At 39.1% G+C, this 18615-nt stretch overlaps 2 protein-coding genes and 2 long non-coding RNA genes across 5 annotated transcripts; 1 reads left to right on the top strand and 3 right to left on the bottom strand.

Moving 5' to 3' along the window:
• Positions 1-1074: 1074 nt before the first annotated feature.
• On the bottom strand, positions 1075-3228 carry LOC113683520 (tumor necrosis factor alpha-induced protein 8). 2 transcript variants are annotated; one of them, XM_027200768.2, is made up of 2 exons: positions 3029-3228; positions 1075-2933 (listed from the first exon to the last, which is right to left on the bottom strand). In XM_027200768.2, the coding sequence occupies exon 2, from the start codon at positions 2844-2846 to the stop codon at positions 2259-2261; it is 588 nt and encodes a 195-aa protein (XP_027056569.1). In that variant the 5' UTR covers positions 2847-2933; positions 3029-3228; the 3' UTR covers positions 1075-2258. The 2 variants fall into 2 exon arrangements, with proteins under 2 accessions (XP_027056569.1, XP_027056571.1); XM_027200770.2 differs by having other exon boundaries at positions 1075-2930; positions 3029-3204.
• Positions 3229-5508: 2280 nt separating this feature from the next.
• Positions 5509-8650, bottom strand: LOC113683518 (uncharacterized). Its single transcript, XM_089205760.1, has one exon. The coding sequence runs from the start codon at positions 8369-8371 to the stop codon at positions 6530-6532; it is 1842 nt and encodes a 613-aa protein (XP_089061886.1). The 5' UTR covers positions 8372-8650; the 3' UTR covers positions 5509-6529.
• A 1597-nt stretch (positions 8651-10247) lies between these two features.
• On the top strand, positions 10248-11777 carry LOC149047393 (uncharacterized). Its single transcript, XR_016186445.1, has 2 exons — positions 10248-10410; positions 10632-11777. It is a non-coding gene; the product is annotated as an uncharacterized LOC149047393 (long non-coding RNA).
• A 1385-nt stretch (positions 11778-13162) lies between these two features.
• LOC149047392 (uncharacterized) lies at positions 13163-18356 on the bottom strand. The gene is made up of 2 exons (XR_016186444.1): positions 15765-18356; positions 13163-15455 (listed from the first exon to the last, which is right to left on the bottom strand). It is a non-coding gene; the product is annotated as an uncharacterized LOC149047392 (long non-coding RNA).
• Positions 18357-18615: the final 259 nt, after the last annotated feature.

Genomic DNA, 18615 nt, shown 5'->3' with positions numbered 1-18615 from the left:
CAGGGGCTTAGGGCTAGGAAAACCATCAAAATCAAGCTTGATTTACTCTGAGCTTTATTCTCTTGTAGAAAGCTCCTCTAAATTCCAATGTGCTGTCATGTCAAAGACTGTGCCTGAAATAAGTTGTTAAAAACACTCAATTATACAGTCAATGGTATGATAAAGTTATTATACATTATTTGAGATACTTTTTATAGACAACATGCAGTCCATGTTGATATGATTAAAAGGATTAAACCTACTTAGAAGGGATTCAAATGAGATCAACACATTTCCTTAATGAGATCCTGCTAATAGCACTTCTTTTTTCATTTTGCAGGCTGTATCTTTCACCTGTCTCTATTTGTCAGCTGAGAAGGATTCTCTTTTCATTTTGTAAAATATGTGCAGCCTTATTCTCTGTTTTGATCAAAGAATTACAGGATCATATTTCAATAAACTTCCCCTGGACACTCAATGGACTTCAATCTCTGTTAAAAGATTTCATGTACATAGTGCAGGTAGAATTGATGCCTAATATAGTTATAAGACAACGGTGGAAAATCGCCTCAACACTATCTTCAGATTATATCAAAAGAGCATCTACAGCCATTTATGAATTGGCAACATCTGTCTGATGCTCTTTACTGATCTGATCCTAACTGTAGGCACACCTAAAACCACATTACAATAGTCCTGTTGAATCTACACTCCTTGTTACATTATACAACTTTAACTGACCAGTACATTATTTGAAAGAGTTTTACCCCATCCCATTACTCATGCAGATGAACATGCACAATAGTTTTATGTGCCAGGTTAAGAATACTCATCAAAATAAATAATCAAAGCTGAACATCAGCACCAGTTTAAAAATTAGCCATGACTTGTCACCTCTCATTAAACCGAAAATTGCCTGGTGCAAATGTCTCTAATTTTGTCATTACAATGACAAGATGTCTTCTTTCCAAAATGAACTGTTAGAATTTTAGATCATTTAGAATTAAAAGTGGCTAATTGAATTCTAAAATTAATTTCAAGGAACATTTAGCAGAGATAAGAGAGAACAAAAAAGCCCATAAGCTCAAAATAAAATCCACTGGAGAATTAATTTAATCATGTTCAACTCATAACTAAAAATCTAGGAACAACCATTACTTACAACCAAAGTCATTAAATATTAAAATTATCCCTAACCCTTTTACAGACATCTAAAATCAACCTTTTTAAAGTCATTTGTTTCTAATACTGTACCTACATTTTAATTTGTTGAGAAAAAAATTAAAAACAAAATTTTTTTTCTTTCTTTTGAAAATCAACAGTATGTTTGATTGGAAATAAAACAAAAGGATTTCGGAATAATTCTTTTGAATGTCACCATTATCTAAAATCGACTTAAAACATATAGCAAATTTTCACGATCTAAACAGTTAGTCACTTAATCACTTCTCTACTATACTATACAATTCTTTAGGATATTTTTTAATCCGAGAAATCTTTCTATAGCACTTGCAGTTTGAAGATTTCATCTCAGAAATAGTTTCTCAAATAAAAGAAATAATTCAAAACTCAAAGGTTCTCGTAACGGAAGTAGAGTTAATGGCAGAGTTAAATTGCACGAAATGTCGGCTTTAATCTCCTTTAAAAGAATCATGAGATTGGCCACTGATAAAGATTAAAGTTTAAGATATTAAATCGTACATAAGGAGTGAATTTTTTTCAAATGGTTACGATGATATGAAACTCTAAGAACATCTGAAAATCTACGATCGCTTTAATTATAACAAGTCTCAAAATTTTAATAATTAAATCAGCTAGGAGTAACTCAGAAAAGACCGAGAAGCCCTTAAAACCATTTCACAGTTCGCAAGGGAAACTTTGGCTTCAGCGAGTTGTCCAAAAATAGCGATTGCATCGACGACCAACCTCCGCCTTGCGAATTCACGAAAATGGTAGAAATCCATGTAATTTTAACAGGAAGGTCGGACAGCTGGTGCTAGTAAACATTAGAAATATATGCGGTCGCGACAAAATTTTCCAGGTTTCAAATCATATTTTGGGCTCTTCCTCAAAAATTTCAACGCTTACAGGCCTAATATAAGCAAAAGTTAAATAAATATCATGACAATAAAGGCTGTGTATGTTAAACACACGCCTTGCATACTTTGAAAAGGATATATCAAGCCAAACGGAAAGATTGTTATTTCTGCATCAAGAGGGGTCGTCACAAAGCAAATGCACAATTACATACAAGGCAAACCTCAATAAAGCCCAGTATTCTATAAACTGCCCTCTTCCATAAGCTTATTAAGATTGTCTACAATGTTTTTAAGGATAGTGCCGTAAGGTCCATCGCGGTTTGCTTGAAACACACGCTCTAACATTTCACCATTTGCATAGTAGTTAAAAACGTGATCAACCCTTCCATGCGATTTCGCTGTAAGGTGCCGATCGATAATTTGATGAATCAGGCTTCGGCAGTCCTCCAAGTTCTTGGTTAAAAATTTCTTATCGAAAGAGAAATCCACCTCGTAGAAACTAATAAAAGTCATGGCTGCAGATCGAAAGTTTCTCCTAAATTTCTCTGCTATTTGAATTTCCTCGCGGTTCAGTTGGTCATTTCGAAACAGTATGCTGATCTTGACGACAATTTTGACTAAGTCTTTCACGAGTTTTTCAGCTTCTTTCTTATTTCCTGTCTCCAGTTTCGCTAGCTTGTATAGCTGATCAAGCAGTTCGCCTGTGGTGTCATCCACGAAAGCTTTCGCCACATTTTTCGAGGCCATTTTGCCCAGGATTTTCTTCTGCGCTCGCAACGCAACGCTTTTCGAGTTAAATCCACTACCAGGTTCAGCTGCTTCGGCCATTTTGTTCTTACAATGATGTAAACACGTAAAAAGAACAGATTAATCTCCCCACTTGCACACAATAAACCTGCAGGGATACGTCTACTGCTATAAACAAATAGAAAGAAGAGCGGTTACTCTTGAAAGCTCATATCCACTAAGGCCATTTGCAAGCTGAAACACTTCTCGAGAGCGTTAAATACCTGAGTTCTAAAGGCTTCGCTAATGCTAGGTTTCCATGCAACCAGTTTCGTCCGTTTTATAATCAAAGTGTGAAGTAATTCGCTTTCTAAAGCCCTCGGGCAACGCAGCAATGCATGTACACAGTGTACTATGAAATCGAAATAAAATTCAGTGAGATTACTAAAGCCGAATGATTGACACGACAAAGACACGTGATTCTGTTATAAGTAAACTTTGTAATATTATAATATGAATATCATGCTTCTCAGCATTGCTACCCTTGGGAATTATCTACATTTATATTTAAAATCCAGACTTTACAGATAACTTTTCTTTTCATTGGCCATCGACATTTTGTAAACAACGAATCTTTCGTCCACAGCGTAAGAGACACCGAAGTCTCGCTTACAATTCGATTTGTTTACACTCGCTAATTGTTTTATGACCAAAACCGCAGTGATATTTCCCAAACCTGTCACAGTTGTCTCGGTGTGTCAATGAAGAAGATAAAGGTGTTGTCCTTTTCAGGTCCTTTGCCTGCCAATATTCAGTTCATTACAAGCCTTTTCTTTTCAAAGGCTGTCTCGACAATAATCAGAGGAAGGTCACAGCTGACAGGAAAAAAATACTTCGTTAATTGATCGCACGTCTATGAAGGAAATGTGATCAGATACAACAGAAATCATTTCTGGCCGGGTCATCTGCGGAAACGTTTATTAAGTTCGTGTTGTGGCTTGGGTGGTTGATCATTTCTTTGGTAGGGTGCCTAATTGTCACACCAGTTCTCAATTATTATCTAAATTTATCGATTGCTTTTAATAAGGCGCGATTGGGAAATTTTCCGATAAATCAAAACAGAAACACGCGATCACACCCATCGTTTTGAACTGTACAATGGAGAATTTTAAGGTCCAAAGATGGCCTCTCAATGACAAGACGGAGAAAAATTCTGTGTGTCATGTAGTCTGCTTGTGGGTGATCTGTTCAAGCGCGATCGAACACATTCCTTGGTTCCGTGTCGGCCATTATTCACGCGATTTTTACGTATTGCAAGCAGGTGACTGAGCTCGCCGGAAGCTGACAGTAACATGTGATGATTGGAACTCTCAAGGTCTAATCCCATGAATCATTATGACCTTGTCGGACGAGCGCTTACCAGCTGTCATTGACACTGCAGCCTTCGCTTTAACGTTGGTATCGTCACATTCAGGACACACCCATCAATCATTACTACCTCTCTAGAAGAAGATAAGATTACCAAGCTTTGCGTTCAACCTGCCTCCTTAGTCTCCTTCTTCATATGAAGGTAAAGAAATCTGTAACTGACCTTCATATCTTTACATCTCTTGTATCTCCAAGTTTTTAAAGGAATTTAACCTCACAATTGCAATTGTTATTGTAAATTGCTAAACAAGTTCGGAATAACGAACTGAAAAAAAAAACAAAACAAAAAAAACTCGCAGACAACCCGAAGAGGGCTAAACAATTGCTCATCGGGGTTGTTAGTCAAGTGGCGTTAAATTCTAGCCTGGATTCTTTCACTTTTCTGAGTGTGCCCGCCGAAAGTTCAAAGAGACTGAATTGTTTGAAAGCTGATTAATACTAATCCAATCATCTTGATCATGCTGGCCATAAGCCTCGACCTCTATCGCGATGGCGGCTCCAGACAACTGGAATCTGAAAAAAAAACATGGATGTAAAGAGGAAGTGAAAATTTATTCAGTTATGTTAGGTATGGTTCTCTTCTTTATTCTATTCAACTATAAACATTACTCATATTATCATTATTACTAAAATCTCTTTTTTCTTTTTTTCTCTCTTTTTCTGCTATCACTGTTTGACTTCTATTTCGCTCTAATGAAGGGCTAAAGCTCGAAACGTCAGCTTTTTTACCCTTTACGGTGGCCAATTTACGTTTTCAACTCAGTTGTTAACACTAAATTACCTGCTATACTCTCCCACCGACGCAGCACCACAGTATCTTTAGAAACTTACCCCTTTTATTCTATTTTGTTTGTTTGTTTTTAACCCTTTAACTCCCAAGATTTGGCTGTTAGTTCTCTCCTCTAGCTGCTACACATTTCCTCGTAAATAAGTCACGAGAATGTGGTGTTAGATCAAGACCACTAACTTCTTTCTGATAGGCTTGAGTATTCTTATTACATGTTAGCTGGATGTGTGGATGTTATAGGGAGAAGTTACATTTAATCACTTCTGGGAGTTGAAGGGTTAAGGCTCTTGATAAATAGCAGCCAGAAATTGAGTATTCTTTTTGTGGCTCTCAAAAAATCATTTCTACATGTCTGATTGTTAATTGTCTCCTTTAGCTCATACACATTTCCTTGTGAATTAGTTACAAGAATTTGGTGTTAGATCAAGATAACCACTTCTACTTGATGAGTTTAAGTATTCTCATTACTGCTTTGGTGATAATGTATGGATATTGTAAGGGGAAGTTAAAAGTCAATCACTTCTAGGAATTAAAGCATTAACTCATTGGTTCAGGTCAAATATGGCTGCATTTGCTCTTCAACAGTAAAAAGACATTAGAACTCACACTCCCTAATACATGAAATAGATAAATGTAAGTTATGTTTTAGCTGGCTTAGTGTAATGTAATATTTTTTCCCAACTAAACATGAAGAAGAGCTTACAATAATTTCTGATTGGAGGGAAAATACAGTAGCTATTTGTATGATCAACAAATCTGATATGAACAGTGTTACCCACTTTCTAAAGTTAAAAATGTGCTATTTTAATGTCAGAGATGCATAATAGTTGCTTGAGGATGAGCCAATAGCAATTCTAGACTATCAAATACTCATGAAACTTTCAATAGGAGCTGAAGGGATGAAAAAGAAAAGGGTTGTTTTTAACCTATTTTCCAAGCTAACCGTACAATAGAACACAGGTGACACTCTTCAAAACAAAACTAAAAGTAGAACACATAAATAACTTTATTGCAGTGTTCATTATCCAGGGTGGAAAGATGTGTGGCCAAAATTTAGACAATTTTATCAATCGGTGTTCTACGGGAGCTGCTCTTCTACACCTTGATAACGCATTTATATTTCAGTTAGAGTGTATCATCTGCTGCTTTTAAAGTACGCTTTTTCAGTTAAACTTTCTTCCTGATATAAAGGTGTTAGACCATGGTTAATAATATCTCTCTTTAGTTTTAGATCATAATAATAAATAGATACAAGCTGAAAAAAGATCTTTATCAACAAAACTAGGCTACAAAGACAATTATTTTTCACTGTTTCACCCCCAGGATCTACTTATCAAATATCCACACTGTTGGCTCAACTTTTCCTTGAACGTTGGCAGAAAAATTGGTGTCAAATTAAACATTATTTCTAAATTAGTGTTTTTCTGTCTTTTCATTACCTTGCTGCTTGAAAATATACTGATATCTTGGGGGGAAATTTGTTTTAGGCAACTCATGGGAGTGAAAAAGTTAATTTATTACATACATGTAGATATATGTGTTCACAGTATGATTACTCAGATATACTGTTCTAAGAATATGTCAACATCTGTATATTCTTGTTGCCATTATCAACCTCAAAGCAAATAAGTAGATTCTCAAAGTTCTTGGTAAAAGCAACTTGCAAGGGAATATCCTCAAATTGAAGGTGGTGCAGAAGCTCCCCAGTTTGACTATATATGTTTACTGAAGGATTTCCACGGTCACAAACCACAATATTTCCATGGGTATAATCAGCAGCAACACTGCATGCATGTTCCAAGCAACCTTTGGCAATCTCTTTGAGAAATATCCCACTCTTGTCAAAGACTACAATGCTCTCGTTCCCAGAATCAGCCACAAAAAATTTACCATTGAGAAATACTGCTTTTTGGGGTGATATAAGAATCTCACCTCCAAATGACATTGTAAGTTTTGCTGATTGATTGTATACTAGAATGCAAGGTTCAGTATCTTCTTGAGTTTCTTCATAACATGGACTAGAGGTGATTACAAACCGTCCATGCATGTCAACAGATATAGATGTAAACTTCACATTATGTCTTGGAGGAGTCACAAATTTTTTCTGAAAGTTTCCATTCATATCATAATGCAAGATTCGGTTGCTTTCCCGATTTAACACAACTATCTCATTTTCATTTGAAACACCAATGTCCCACAAGTCACCATACATGATACGAAATCTCTTTGAATGTTCTCCTTCCTCATTGAAGATGTGAACATTTTTCAATTCTTCATCCAGTGCTACAAAATGGCCTGAATTCCTGGCCACTGCAACTGAGAAGGGGTTAAATTTTTGTAATTCACAGGTCAAGTTATCCACTGTCTGAATTAAAGTACCACAGTTTGAGAAGTCCACATTTCTCACATCAACAGGTGTATCAAAACAAACACCTGAGAAAACAGAAACTTCAGGAATCTCTTCAGCTGCTGAGGCAGAATCCAGATCTGCATCTGAAGCCGTGTTTATAAGCAGATTGCCTAACGAACAGTCATTCTGGAGAAACTTATCAACTGACTCAGTATTAGACAATGACACATCAAATGGATAAGTGAACTCACAGTTTGCCCAAAACTTTCGTGATTCCAAGGACTCCGAGAATTCGTGTAACTCTTCGATAAGGGCGTCTTTGAGATCTTTCAGATCGCTTACCTCACCATTATGCAGTATGTCCTCAACAGTCTGAATACAGCTTGTGGCATTTTCGCAAAGCTCCGTGGCATTGGATTTATGAGTTTCAAACGTTACCTCATTGCGATTCTGACTCAATTTTTGATCAATTTCATCGAGTATTCTGCTTTCGTGTTCCCGTACTTTTGTGATAACATCTTCGGCGATCGACTTTATCTTCTGTTTGATTTCTTGTGCTTTACTTCTGGAAGTAACATAGCGTTCTTCCATATCCTTCAGAGCAGTTTCGGCACCTTCTAATTTACCTTTACAAATTTTAAGAGCTTCTTTGATGGCCTCTTTCTCCTTTCGTCCAGGTGTACGCTCGATCAAGCGAACAATGAGGTGATTTTTTGGGAAAGCAGCAATACCGCCTTGAGGAATAGCGGACTCGATGCGACATACAGGACATTCTACAAAATCTGTCTTCTTCCTCAGCATTCCCTCAAGACAATGTTGACAGACATTGTGAGCGCAATTTGGAAGGCACTTAGGTTCTTCGAAGTCCTCCAAACAAATGGGACAACTGATTTCAAGTTCGACTGCCGCAACCACGTCGCTCAGCGTAGCGGTCGCCATTTTGTTTTGTCTCATCTCAAAGCAAACAAAGTAGTACGCATGAGCAAGGAACCGTGCCTCTTCTGACGCCTCGTCAGGAAGTGCAACGCGCCAAATACGACCATCCTGTTTCGTTGAGAACATTTTAAACAATAGTAGCCAGCAAGAGCAGGTGTAATTTTGGCAAGGGAGCGCTCAGTATTTTCTAAGTGAAAAGTATAGCTGCAATTTTTTATTTTTACAGCAGCAGTAGGCTGGGGAGAGAAGGAAATTTGGACCAAAGAGGGGAAGGGTGGTTCTTCTCGCCTTTCCCCGCCCCTAATCTAACTCCAAATCAAATATGGCTTGGTATAAATGTTGACTTACCCTCATGTAATAAGACGCTAACACTGCAGACTAGGAAAAAAGTCACGAGTTATTTTTGTCAAAGCTGTCTTGGAGTCTTGTATGTTTTTGTTTTGTTTTGTTTTGTTTTTTTCTTGCTTTTGCTCGTTTTTGTCTGTATGTTAGTTTATTTTCTCTTCAGTAAAACTTGCATCCAAAATATATACTGTTTTCGGCCATTTAGAAGGACGTTCCCCGAAACTTGAACGAAGGGTCAAGTATCAGATTACCCTTGAAGCTAAACCGTGCTTACCTGGGGACGAAACGTATCGTCCTTACTGTCCTGTTCAAGACCCGTTGAAGTTTTTACACCGAAATCAAAGAGTTTTATGTTAAATCAGAGAGTCTTTTTTGGCCCAAAGTTATAAGAAAGTGTCAACGTCTACGAGGACATTAGAGGCTTTCTTGGCAACGAGGATCACCTGAGAGTCTTTTTTGCCAACGATAGCATTTTTCCTTTCAAGTTGCTTGTTTGCTTTATGTGTCAGTCAGAAGAGGATGTGAACAAAGCTATGTATACTGACGAGCTTAGGCGTGCTACAGGACTTGCAGATCAAAACAATACTTCATTCAAGGAGCTAACCAGGGCGAAGAACTGAAAGTCAACGACATTCAAACACTGTTATTGAAGGAAGACCGCGTCGTTCTGTACATCGCCTACCATGTGAACGAGCTTTTCCTTCGGGTCATGAAACTAAACCAGAGTATCAATTTAAGAAGGTGTCAAGAGAAGTCATGGATGCAGTTCCTCAGAGTCTTAAAGCTGTGAATATTGAATATTGAATATTGTTTGAATCCTTGGCTAATGTAACATAGGCAGAATACAAATTTGGACGAAGTAGTTCCTATGAAGACAGATCGTTTTTTAACTTTGAGGCGGGCCAAAAGTGTTCTCAATCACAAACACGGGAAGATTCTGCACACCCTTTCGAGGTGGAAGAAGAGGACGATGATAATGAGATTCCACTTGATAGTTCATGCAAGACAGGCTTGCAGTTGTGGTAAGACATAACAATTGCGCCTGTTGATAATCTCCTTGAGGGTTCCAAAATCCTTATATTTCCCGTGGAAGAGTTGCACAGGGTACCGTTTCAAGCTATGGAGGACGAGAATGGAAATTATCTGTCAGAGACATCAGTATGTGATCAGGGTGGTTCAACTTAATCCACGACAGCCCAATGGACTATCACAGTGGGAAGGATACTCTAAATGTGGGAGATCTCGATGTTGGAGTAGTTTTGTTGAACAGGGAAGGAAAATATATATCTGAACTACCATGTGCGAGAATGGAAGCAGAGATGATTGGCAAGCTACTAGAACTTGAGCCCTCGAGAATCTTGCGTGGCGAACACGACACCAAGCACGCTGTGCTAAATTACTTGAACGAAACGAATTTAATCCACTTTACCGCGCATGGTGATGCAGTCAGAGGTGAGATATGCTTAGCACCTATCCGTTACGCGAATAAAAGCCCTGAAAAGAATGATTTCATACTGAATATGGGCGATGTGTCAAAGGTCCAGTTGCGAGCTAAGCTGGTGGTACTCAGCTGTTGTCATAATGGTCGTGGGAAAAGTAAAGCCGAACGAGTTTTCGGAATCACTCGAGCCTTTTCGGGATCTAGCGCACGATCTGTGTTGGCCTCTCTGTGAGCCGTGGACGCCAAAGCTACATTACAGTTTATGAGGCAATTCTATGACCATCTCGTCCGTGGGAAAAGCGCCAGTGAATCACTTCATGAAACGATGAAATGGATGACTGAGAAGAAGTACTGAAACGAGATACTGTCAAGTCGGCCGGTAGGCACCATTTGTCTTAATTGGGGACCACGTAACATTAACAATTGGAGAATCACACCTTTAAATTAATGACTCGAACTGTTGAGCTCATTCCTGCTTTCGTTTTCGTTTCATCCAAGGTCATCAGTTTCGCACAGTTTTTCCGTTCTCAATACTAAAAAAGAGAACGCCAAGCTAGTTGGACTTAAAACAGTTTAATGATCTGATCGTATCTTTTGCAGCTTCCTTCACCTCTACAATCCTCCAGCAGTAAAGGATCGGGTTCAGAGATGAGTTTAGGTAAACAATCGTAATTGCGAAACGAAGAAATGCCATCCCTGATGCACTTTCAGGTATTTTACCGTATGAAAATAACATGAGCACAACACAGAAGGGGAGATAACAAACAAGCAATGTCAACTGTACCCAAGCTATGCCATGAACCGTCCTTTTATATCTTGCCATATCTAATGGGATTTCGGGTCTGTTTGGCAGTTGAAAGTGGTTTTGTACTTGCACTTGATAATTGCGCAGGAGAAGATAGATCTTAAAATACGAGAGAAAAGAGATTATCAAACATAGTACAAGAAAAACAATGAATGTGACCCGAGAAACTTCTTCGCCCCATGAACTGTGTCGCCATACGCCTAATACACAAGAAATAAACCAAATGCCGATTACAATCTTTCGGACGCGCTTCAATGTCACAGTCTTTCTGTACCTCAGCCTCAACAACAGCGCGAGAAGTCTGTCCACGCTTATTGCAGTTGATGTCAAGACAGAGACCATCAACAGAACATAACTTGTAGTGGTATTTAATCGATCGCTGTAGTGGAGTAGATTATTTCCTATGTTTGATATTCTACCCGTGAGAGTTACACAAAAAAGCAGTTGCGAAGTTAGGCCAACACAAAGATCACTGATCGCCAGAGATCGAAAGAAGAGTTTCGTTGGTGGATAAATAGACGTCACTTTATGAAGGGCAATTAGGATAAGAGTATTGGCCAGAGTTGAACTGATGGAGAGAAGTACGTTTAAGGCAGCCAAAAATACCAGTATGCCTACATGCAGTGGCTGTACTACATCTCCAGCTGAGCTAATGTTCGCCATTGGTCCTGCTGCTGCGGATCGGCTGGTTGTAAACGAACACTTTCTGGTTGCAAATGAATTGAAGTTTACTGTCTCCGCTTAATTTGAGGCCTTCATGTAATTAATAGCTTTCATTTTTCGGCTTCTTTTGTGATCGAGACGAGTAGTTTCCTTTACGAATTATATATTCACCTGTTAACGGAAAAAGAATTCCGAAGTATTTCTTTTTATAAACACTTCTCTACGTTCTTACTGCGCAGTGACATTTAACGAGCCCATAAAAGATGAAGCTTGCTATAGTCAATTAGACCTTGCTTCTCTTTTACCCCCGAAAAATACACGCAACGAATGGTTTCGTGCTTCATTGTAAGGTTAGAACATATATATACGTTAATGGGATGAAAATGGATTTTTCGTCTTCATCGGTAGACGTTTAAATAGATAAGTTAATTTATTTTGCGAACAAGCAGGAAGTTAAGAAAGCACCAGGTTGTCTGCCATCTTTAAGCTATTTCAAATTTGTTCAAGAGAAAGCCAGATGTTTATGCTAGGAAGTTGAATGACATTTGCATCGGCTTCTTCCAAACTGCTTGCGCAACACATACGATAAGAAAAACGGTCGGGTATGTTTCGGAACAAGGATGAAGAACAGTTCGTGCTTTTCTTTAACTTTAACTTCCTATCTATTTCAAGAAGTTTTCTTAAAAAGAAAAAAGCAGCAGTTTTATGCCACAAATTTGCATTAATTTGCATCTTAGAAACCGAGTTTAAAGTATGTTTATCAGTCAAATGTCCAAAATATCAGTTACACTTTGGGAACAGCTATCTCTCGATTCGACAGATAATCGCACATTTTATTAAAATACGCTGAAGCATTCGTAACAACACACGTCGCACTTTACAAAGTGCGGTAAGTGTTGTTGCGAAGTATTGAAAAAATGCAATAGCAAGATTTATTACAAAGTGTGATGGTCTCATTACGAAGTGCGACAGAACACGCGCGCTTGTCTTTCATTACTTTATGCATAAAAAAAAACCAGATTTTATGCATCAATTAGGCTTCTTCACAACCTCGCAATAAATGATGATTAGTCAAAATTAAACGGACTTTAAAATAAGCCTCTTTCAATAAAGTCTGTTTTTCAACGTGTTAAGTACAGTTTACGTCCGGGAAATATTGCTGACAAATGCAAATAAAGAGGATATTAGGAAAAGATTGATAGCTCGCCAAGCGGATGATGACGATCGGTTCAGCTACGCATTTCTTTCTTTTTCTATTTTAAAATATTATCTGAGCAGCCAATGAATTGATAATGCAAGGGAAACATTTGAGTTATGTGTTATTAAAAATTGTTCACGACGTGAGACGAATCACAAGTGCCTGAATTTTTTACGGCACTCATTGTAAATGTTTAAGCACTTAAATTTAGTTACCGTAAGGGTAAAGGCGCAGACACGCTCCCAAGGATATTGAAGAATAACAAAATAGATGGGCAATTGCTTCGGGTCAGAATTTTGTTTCGCAACCTACAGGCAATATCGATTGTAACTGGCGACTTTTTGACTGCTACACTATTGGCCTTCGGTGTCTGTCGAGACTAGCCGAAAAGAAGGCGAAATACCGCCACCTGCTATTGATCATGATATTTGAACGTTCACACAGCAATACAACCACAATTAACAACAAACACATATTTCGTATAATTAAAGCATCCCTAGATATTAAATGGGTAGGTAAGTCACGATATTAATCATCGTACCACTCTTTCACAATTCTTGGTACACCGTTCATGCTCGTATCAAAAGTATGGGAACACATATATTAACACTATATCAATTCATAAGCCCCTATGGGGTTTCTTCAATTATATTAAGCTATTATTTATATTATTTACCCTTTAAATTCTGATGTAACAGGAAGTAATGGATGTAAAAGATCTAAAAATCCACGCTAATACATGATCTATCCAACGGTCTCGATAAGACACTGGTTCAGGAACATTTGTTAGAGTAGAATTCTCCTAAAAACTACTGCAGATTTTTCAGTGTCATCTTCACGTCACGTCTTTATCACGTCACGTTATCTTCAAGTCATGTCACGTCATCTTCATGTCGTTCACGTCACTAACAAATTTCTAACTTTTTCTCTTGGCAAATCTCAGTCTTTGTTGAAAACCTGAGGAGTCCGATAACAGCACTTGCCGAGGAAAACTTGCAGGCGTAAACACAACCTTGAAAACTCTTCCCAAACCTGCATATTGCCACTGAATGCCTGATTACAGTCTGTCTAGGTCTACTGTCGAGGCAGTGGTCAAACGATGGGCATGCGCAAAAAATCAGTGCCAGGGGCGCACCATTTCCCGCGCAAATTCTACACGAAGACCTCCATAAAACCAACTAGTGCCCCACAAAATTCACGAAAAGCTAAAGTTTCGCAGAAGTCTCTAAACCATTCACTGTTAAGAAATCTGTGAAGGGAAATAAAATTTTTGGAGAAAAAACTTAAGCTATTTCAAATTCCTCTGAGACCTCGTTTTTGACGGCCTGTGAGCACGATTGAGGAAGACCATTTCTACTCTAAGCCGTTTCAACGTTCACACATGCGCAAACGTTTGACCCTGTCTCATTTTCACCCCATGCACCAGAAGGCAATAATTATCTATCACTGACTCCACTCAACCTCGAAAATTGGTGTCCTGTAACAGGTACGTGCAATAAACTCCGGTCAGATTTCAGTGAGTTTTGAGCTCGGCACTTTTTCGTGTGACTTTTGAGTGACTTTCTGGATAGGTAACTGGTCTTCAAAAACGGAATGTGAGAGTTTTAAAGAACTTTCTTGGGGCTTGTGCTTCTCGTTCTTCTCAAGAATCCTTGCAATTTATCATCACCACTTGGCGAGGAGTTCTTCTCTGAACTGGTGCTGATCTCTGCGTAAAACACTTTCGATTCATTTCGGCCTGTTGTCGGAAAATATCCACCATACACCTGGGAGGTATTCACCCGCGGTGAATTGAATCCAGCGTGATTTACTTGATGCATGGAATTGTTCACCATGTTAAATGTCGGCAAGGCTCGCGATCGTTTGGTGTAGCTAATCTTTGGCATCAGATTTGACTTGGGAGATGGTAGACTATCCTGTTCCTGTGAACTTCGTGTGGGTACAGCCTTCAGATAATTACTCAGAGAAAGGTTGCTTATTTCTCCCTTCAGATGAAAGTCGGGTACAGTTTGTTTGGCTGATCGAGGGCTACATGACGCCTTTTCATCTTTGACAACACCAGAGGATGTTACTGAATACTTGACTGAATTTTGACCGTTTTCTTGACTATAAGCACTGCCGTCAGCAACTTTATCTACGGGGCATTCCGTTATAACAGAATTGTCCAGTTTTTCCGGAGAATTTTTCGCCTCTTTTAAGGACCCTGACGAATTGTTATTTCGATCTGTAAGGCTCTTAGACAAAGGCTTCTCTCTCCCATCTTTTTTTTCCGTTTCAATTCAGGTTCACTTTTCTACAGGATCATCAAATGCACCAAATGGAATAATGAACACAGGCCTTGGCTCGTTTGAATTGTTCTCACTTGAGCTTCCATTCTCGATTTTTCTATTTCTGTGTTTCCCGTCGGAGTTCCTAAGAACAGGAAGCTTCACAAATGGATCTGCGTTGGCAGTGACCACAGTTGAACTTCTGTGGTCACTGTCTGAGAAAAATGAACTATCTGAGAGTAAGGTAGGGAAGCCTCTCTCCAAACTCACTGCAGTGTCTCTACCTTTCAACTGAGTATTAAATTGCCTCACTTTATCTATAGGATCGATCAGTGCATCGCCAACTTGTCCTCACTGACGTGAGGGCTGTCTTCGGAGCAGCTGATGGGTTACGGTCCCTAACACTGTTGTACGACACAAGAGAGAGATCATCACAGTTACTGGCTGTCACTAAACGTTGGACAGTTTTGTCTCCGGTTGCCTCTTTCTTCCTAGCAAAAACGGGAAGAGAAGACATTTTACTCAACTACAACAACTACAATTGATGATCTGTGGAACAGGAAAGGTGGTGACTACCAGTCACTACCTGTGCCAGTCAATTGGAATTGAGTTGAAAGGTCAAGGATGATATGTTTTTAAGCCAGAATAAAAACTGTCCACATCTCAATCTGATGATCTTGATTTAGATCTAAGCTATGCCAGAAGAGAATGTGGACAAAACTATGTATACTGACGAGCTTAGGCGTGCTAGAGGACTTGCAGATTTAATGTCGAAACAATACTTCATTCAAGGAGCTTACCCGGGCGAAGAACTGAAAGTCAGCGACATTGAAACACTGTTATTGAAAGAAGACCGCGTCGTTGTGTACATTGCCTACCATATGAACGGGCCTTTCCCTCGGGTCGTGAAACCAAACCAGAGCATTAAATTTGAGAAGGTGTCAAGAAAAGTCAGGGATGCAGTTTCTCAACGTCTTAAAGCTGAGAATATTGATCACATGTTTGAGTCTTTGGCTAATATAATGCAACATATACACAGTACAAATTTGGACGAAGTAGTTCCTATGAAGACAGATCGTTTTTTGCCTTTGAGGCGGGCCAAAAGTGTATATATATAATTGAGCCTGTTGATAATCTCCTAGAGGGTTCCAAAATCATCGTATTTCACGAGGGAGAGTTGCACAGGGTACCGTTTCAAGCTATGGAGGACGAGAATGGAAATTATCTGTCAGAGACATCAGTATGAGAGCAGGGTGGTTCCATCTGTAACTACCCTCAAGTTAATCCACGACAGCCCAGTGGATTAATTATCACAGGGGAAGGATGCTCTGATTGTGGGAGATATCGATTTTGGAGTAGTTTTGTTGAACGAGGAAGGAAAATATATATCTGAACTACTATGTGCGAGGATGGAAGCAGAGATGATTGGCAAGCTACTAGAATTTGAGCCCTCGAGAATCTTGTTTGGCGAACATAACACTAAGCGCGCTGTGCTGAAGGAGATGAACGAAATAAGTTTAATCCACTTAGCCGCGCATGGTGATGCAGTCAGAGGTGAGATATGCTTAGCACCTATCCGTTATGCGAATAAAATCTCTGAAAAGGATGATTTCATACTGACTATGGGCGATGTGTCATAGGTCCAGTTGCGAGCTACTGCTTGTGGTACTTTGGGCAAATTAAAGCCGAACGAGTTTTCGGAATCACTCGAGCACCAGCCTTTTTGAGATCTGGAGCACGATCTGCGTTGGCTTCTTTGTGGGTCGTGGACGCCAAAGCTACATTGGAGTTCATGAAGCAATTCTATGACCATCTAGTCCGTGGGAAAAGCAGCAGTGAATAACTTCATGAAACGATGAAATAGATGAGAAGAGGTTCTGAGAAGAGATACTGTCAAGTCAGCCGGTGGGCACCACTTGTTCAAATTGGGGACCACGTAACATTAAAAATTGGAGAATCACACCTTTAAATTAATTACTCGGGCTGCTGAGCTCATTCCCGCTTTCGTTTTCGTTTCGTCCAAGGTCATCAGTTTCGCACAGTTTTTCCGTTCTCCAATCACAGGTCAAAACTGACAAAAAGAGAACGTCTAGTCGGACTTAAAACAGTTTAATGATCTGATCGTATCTTTTGCAGCTTCCTTCACCTCTATAATCCTCCAGCAGTAAAGGATTGGGTTCAGAGATGAGTTTAGGTAAAGAAGAGTAATTGTGAAACGAAGAACTGCCATCCCCGATGCACTTTCAGGTATTTTGTCGTATGAAAATAACATAAGCACAACACAGAAGGGGAGATAACAAACAAGCAATGTCAACTGTACCCAAGCTATGCCATGAACCGTCCTTTTATATCTTGCCATATTTAATGGCATCGTTGGTCTGTTTGGCTGTTGAAAGTGGTTTTGCGCCTGCTCTCGATAATGGCGCAGGAGAAGATAGATCTTGATGTACGAGAGAAAAGAGATTATCAAACACAGTACAAGAAAAACAACGAATGTGACCCGAGAAACTTCTTTGCCCCATGTACTGTGTCGCCATACGCCTAATACACAACAAATAAACCAAATGCCAATTACAATCTTTCGGACGCACTTCAATGTCACAGTCTGTCTGTACCTCAGCCTCAACAACAGCGCGAGGAGTCTGTCCACACTTATTGCAGTTGATGTCAAGGCAGAGACCATCAACAGAACATAACTTGTAATAATACTTAATCGACCGCTGTAGTAGAATAGATTGTTTCTTATGTTTGTTATTCTACCCGTAAGGGTTACACAAAAGAGCAGTTGCGAAGTTAGGCCAACACAAAGATCACTGATCGCCAGAGATCGAAAGAGGAGTTTCGTAGGTGGATGAATAGACGACACTTTATGAAGGGCAACTAGGATAAGAGTATTGGCCAGAGTTGAACTGATGGAGAGAAAAACATTTAAGGCAACGAAAAATACCACTATGCCTACAAGCGGCGGCTGTACTACATCTCCAGCTGAACTGATGTTTGCCATTGTTCTTGCTGCTGTAGATCGGCTAGTTGTGTACAAACACTCTCTGGTGGTAAATGAATTGAAGGTTACTGTCCTCAGCTTAATTTCAGGCCTTCATGTAATTAATAGTTTTAATTTTCCGGCTTCTCTTGTGATCGAGACGAGTGGTTTTCTTTACGAATTGTATATTCACCTGTTAATGGACAAAGAATTCCGATTGGAAGTATTTTTTTTATAAACGCCTCTGTACGTTCTTACCCCGTAGTGACATGTAATTAGCCAATAAAAGATGAAGTTTGCTTTAGTCAGTTAGACGTTGTTCCTCGAATACCCCCGCAAATGACACGCAGCGAATGGTTTCGTGCTCAAGTTTAAGGCTAGAACATATATACGCTAATGGGATGAAAATGGATATTTGGTCTTCATCGGTAGACGTGCAAATAGATGTGTTAATTTTATTTTGCGAACAAACAAGAAGTTAAGAAAGCAGCAGGTTGTTTGTCATCTTTAAGTTATTTCAAATTTGTTCAAGAGAAAGCTAGATATGTATGCTAGATATTTGAATGACATTGGCTTCTTCCAAACTGCTAGCGTAACACATACGATAAGTAAAAACGGTCAAGTATATTTTGGAACGAGGGTGAAGAATAGTTCGTGCTTTTCTTTAA

The sequence above is a fragment of the Pocillopora damicornis genome, chromosome 4 (assembly GCF_964200805.1).
Source record: "Pocillopora damicornis chromosome 4, jaPocDami1.2, whole genome shotgun sequence".
Lineage (NCBI taxonomy): Eukaryota > Metazoa > Cnidaria > Anthozoa > Scleractinia > Pocilloporidae > Pocillopora > Pocillopora damicornis.
This window is presented reverse-complemented; position numbering and strand designations above follow the sequence as displayed.

Coding starts and splice junctions, on each gene's coding strand:
- LOC113683520 (XM_027200768.2), bottom strand. CDS start 2,846: ATGGCCGAAGCAGCTGAACCTGGTAGTGGATTTAACTCGAAAAGCGTT.
- LOC113683518 (XM_089205760.1), bottom strand. CDS start 8,371: ATGTTCTCAACGAAACAGGATGGTCGTATTTGGCGCGTTGCACTTCCT.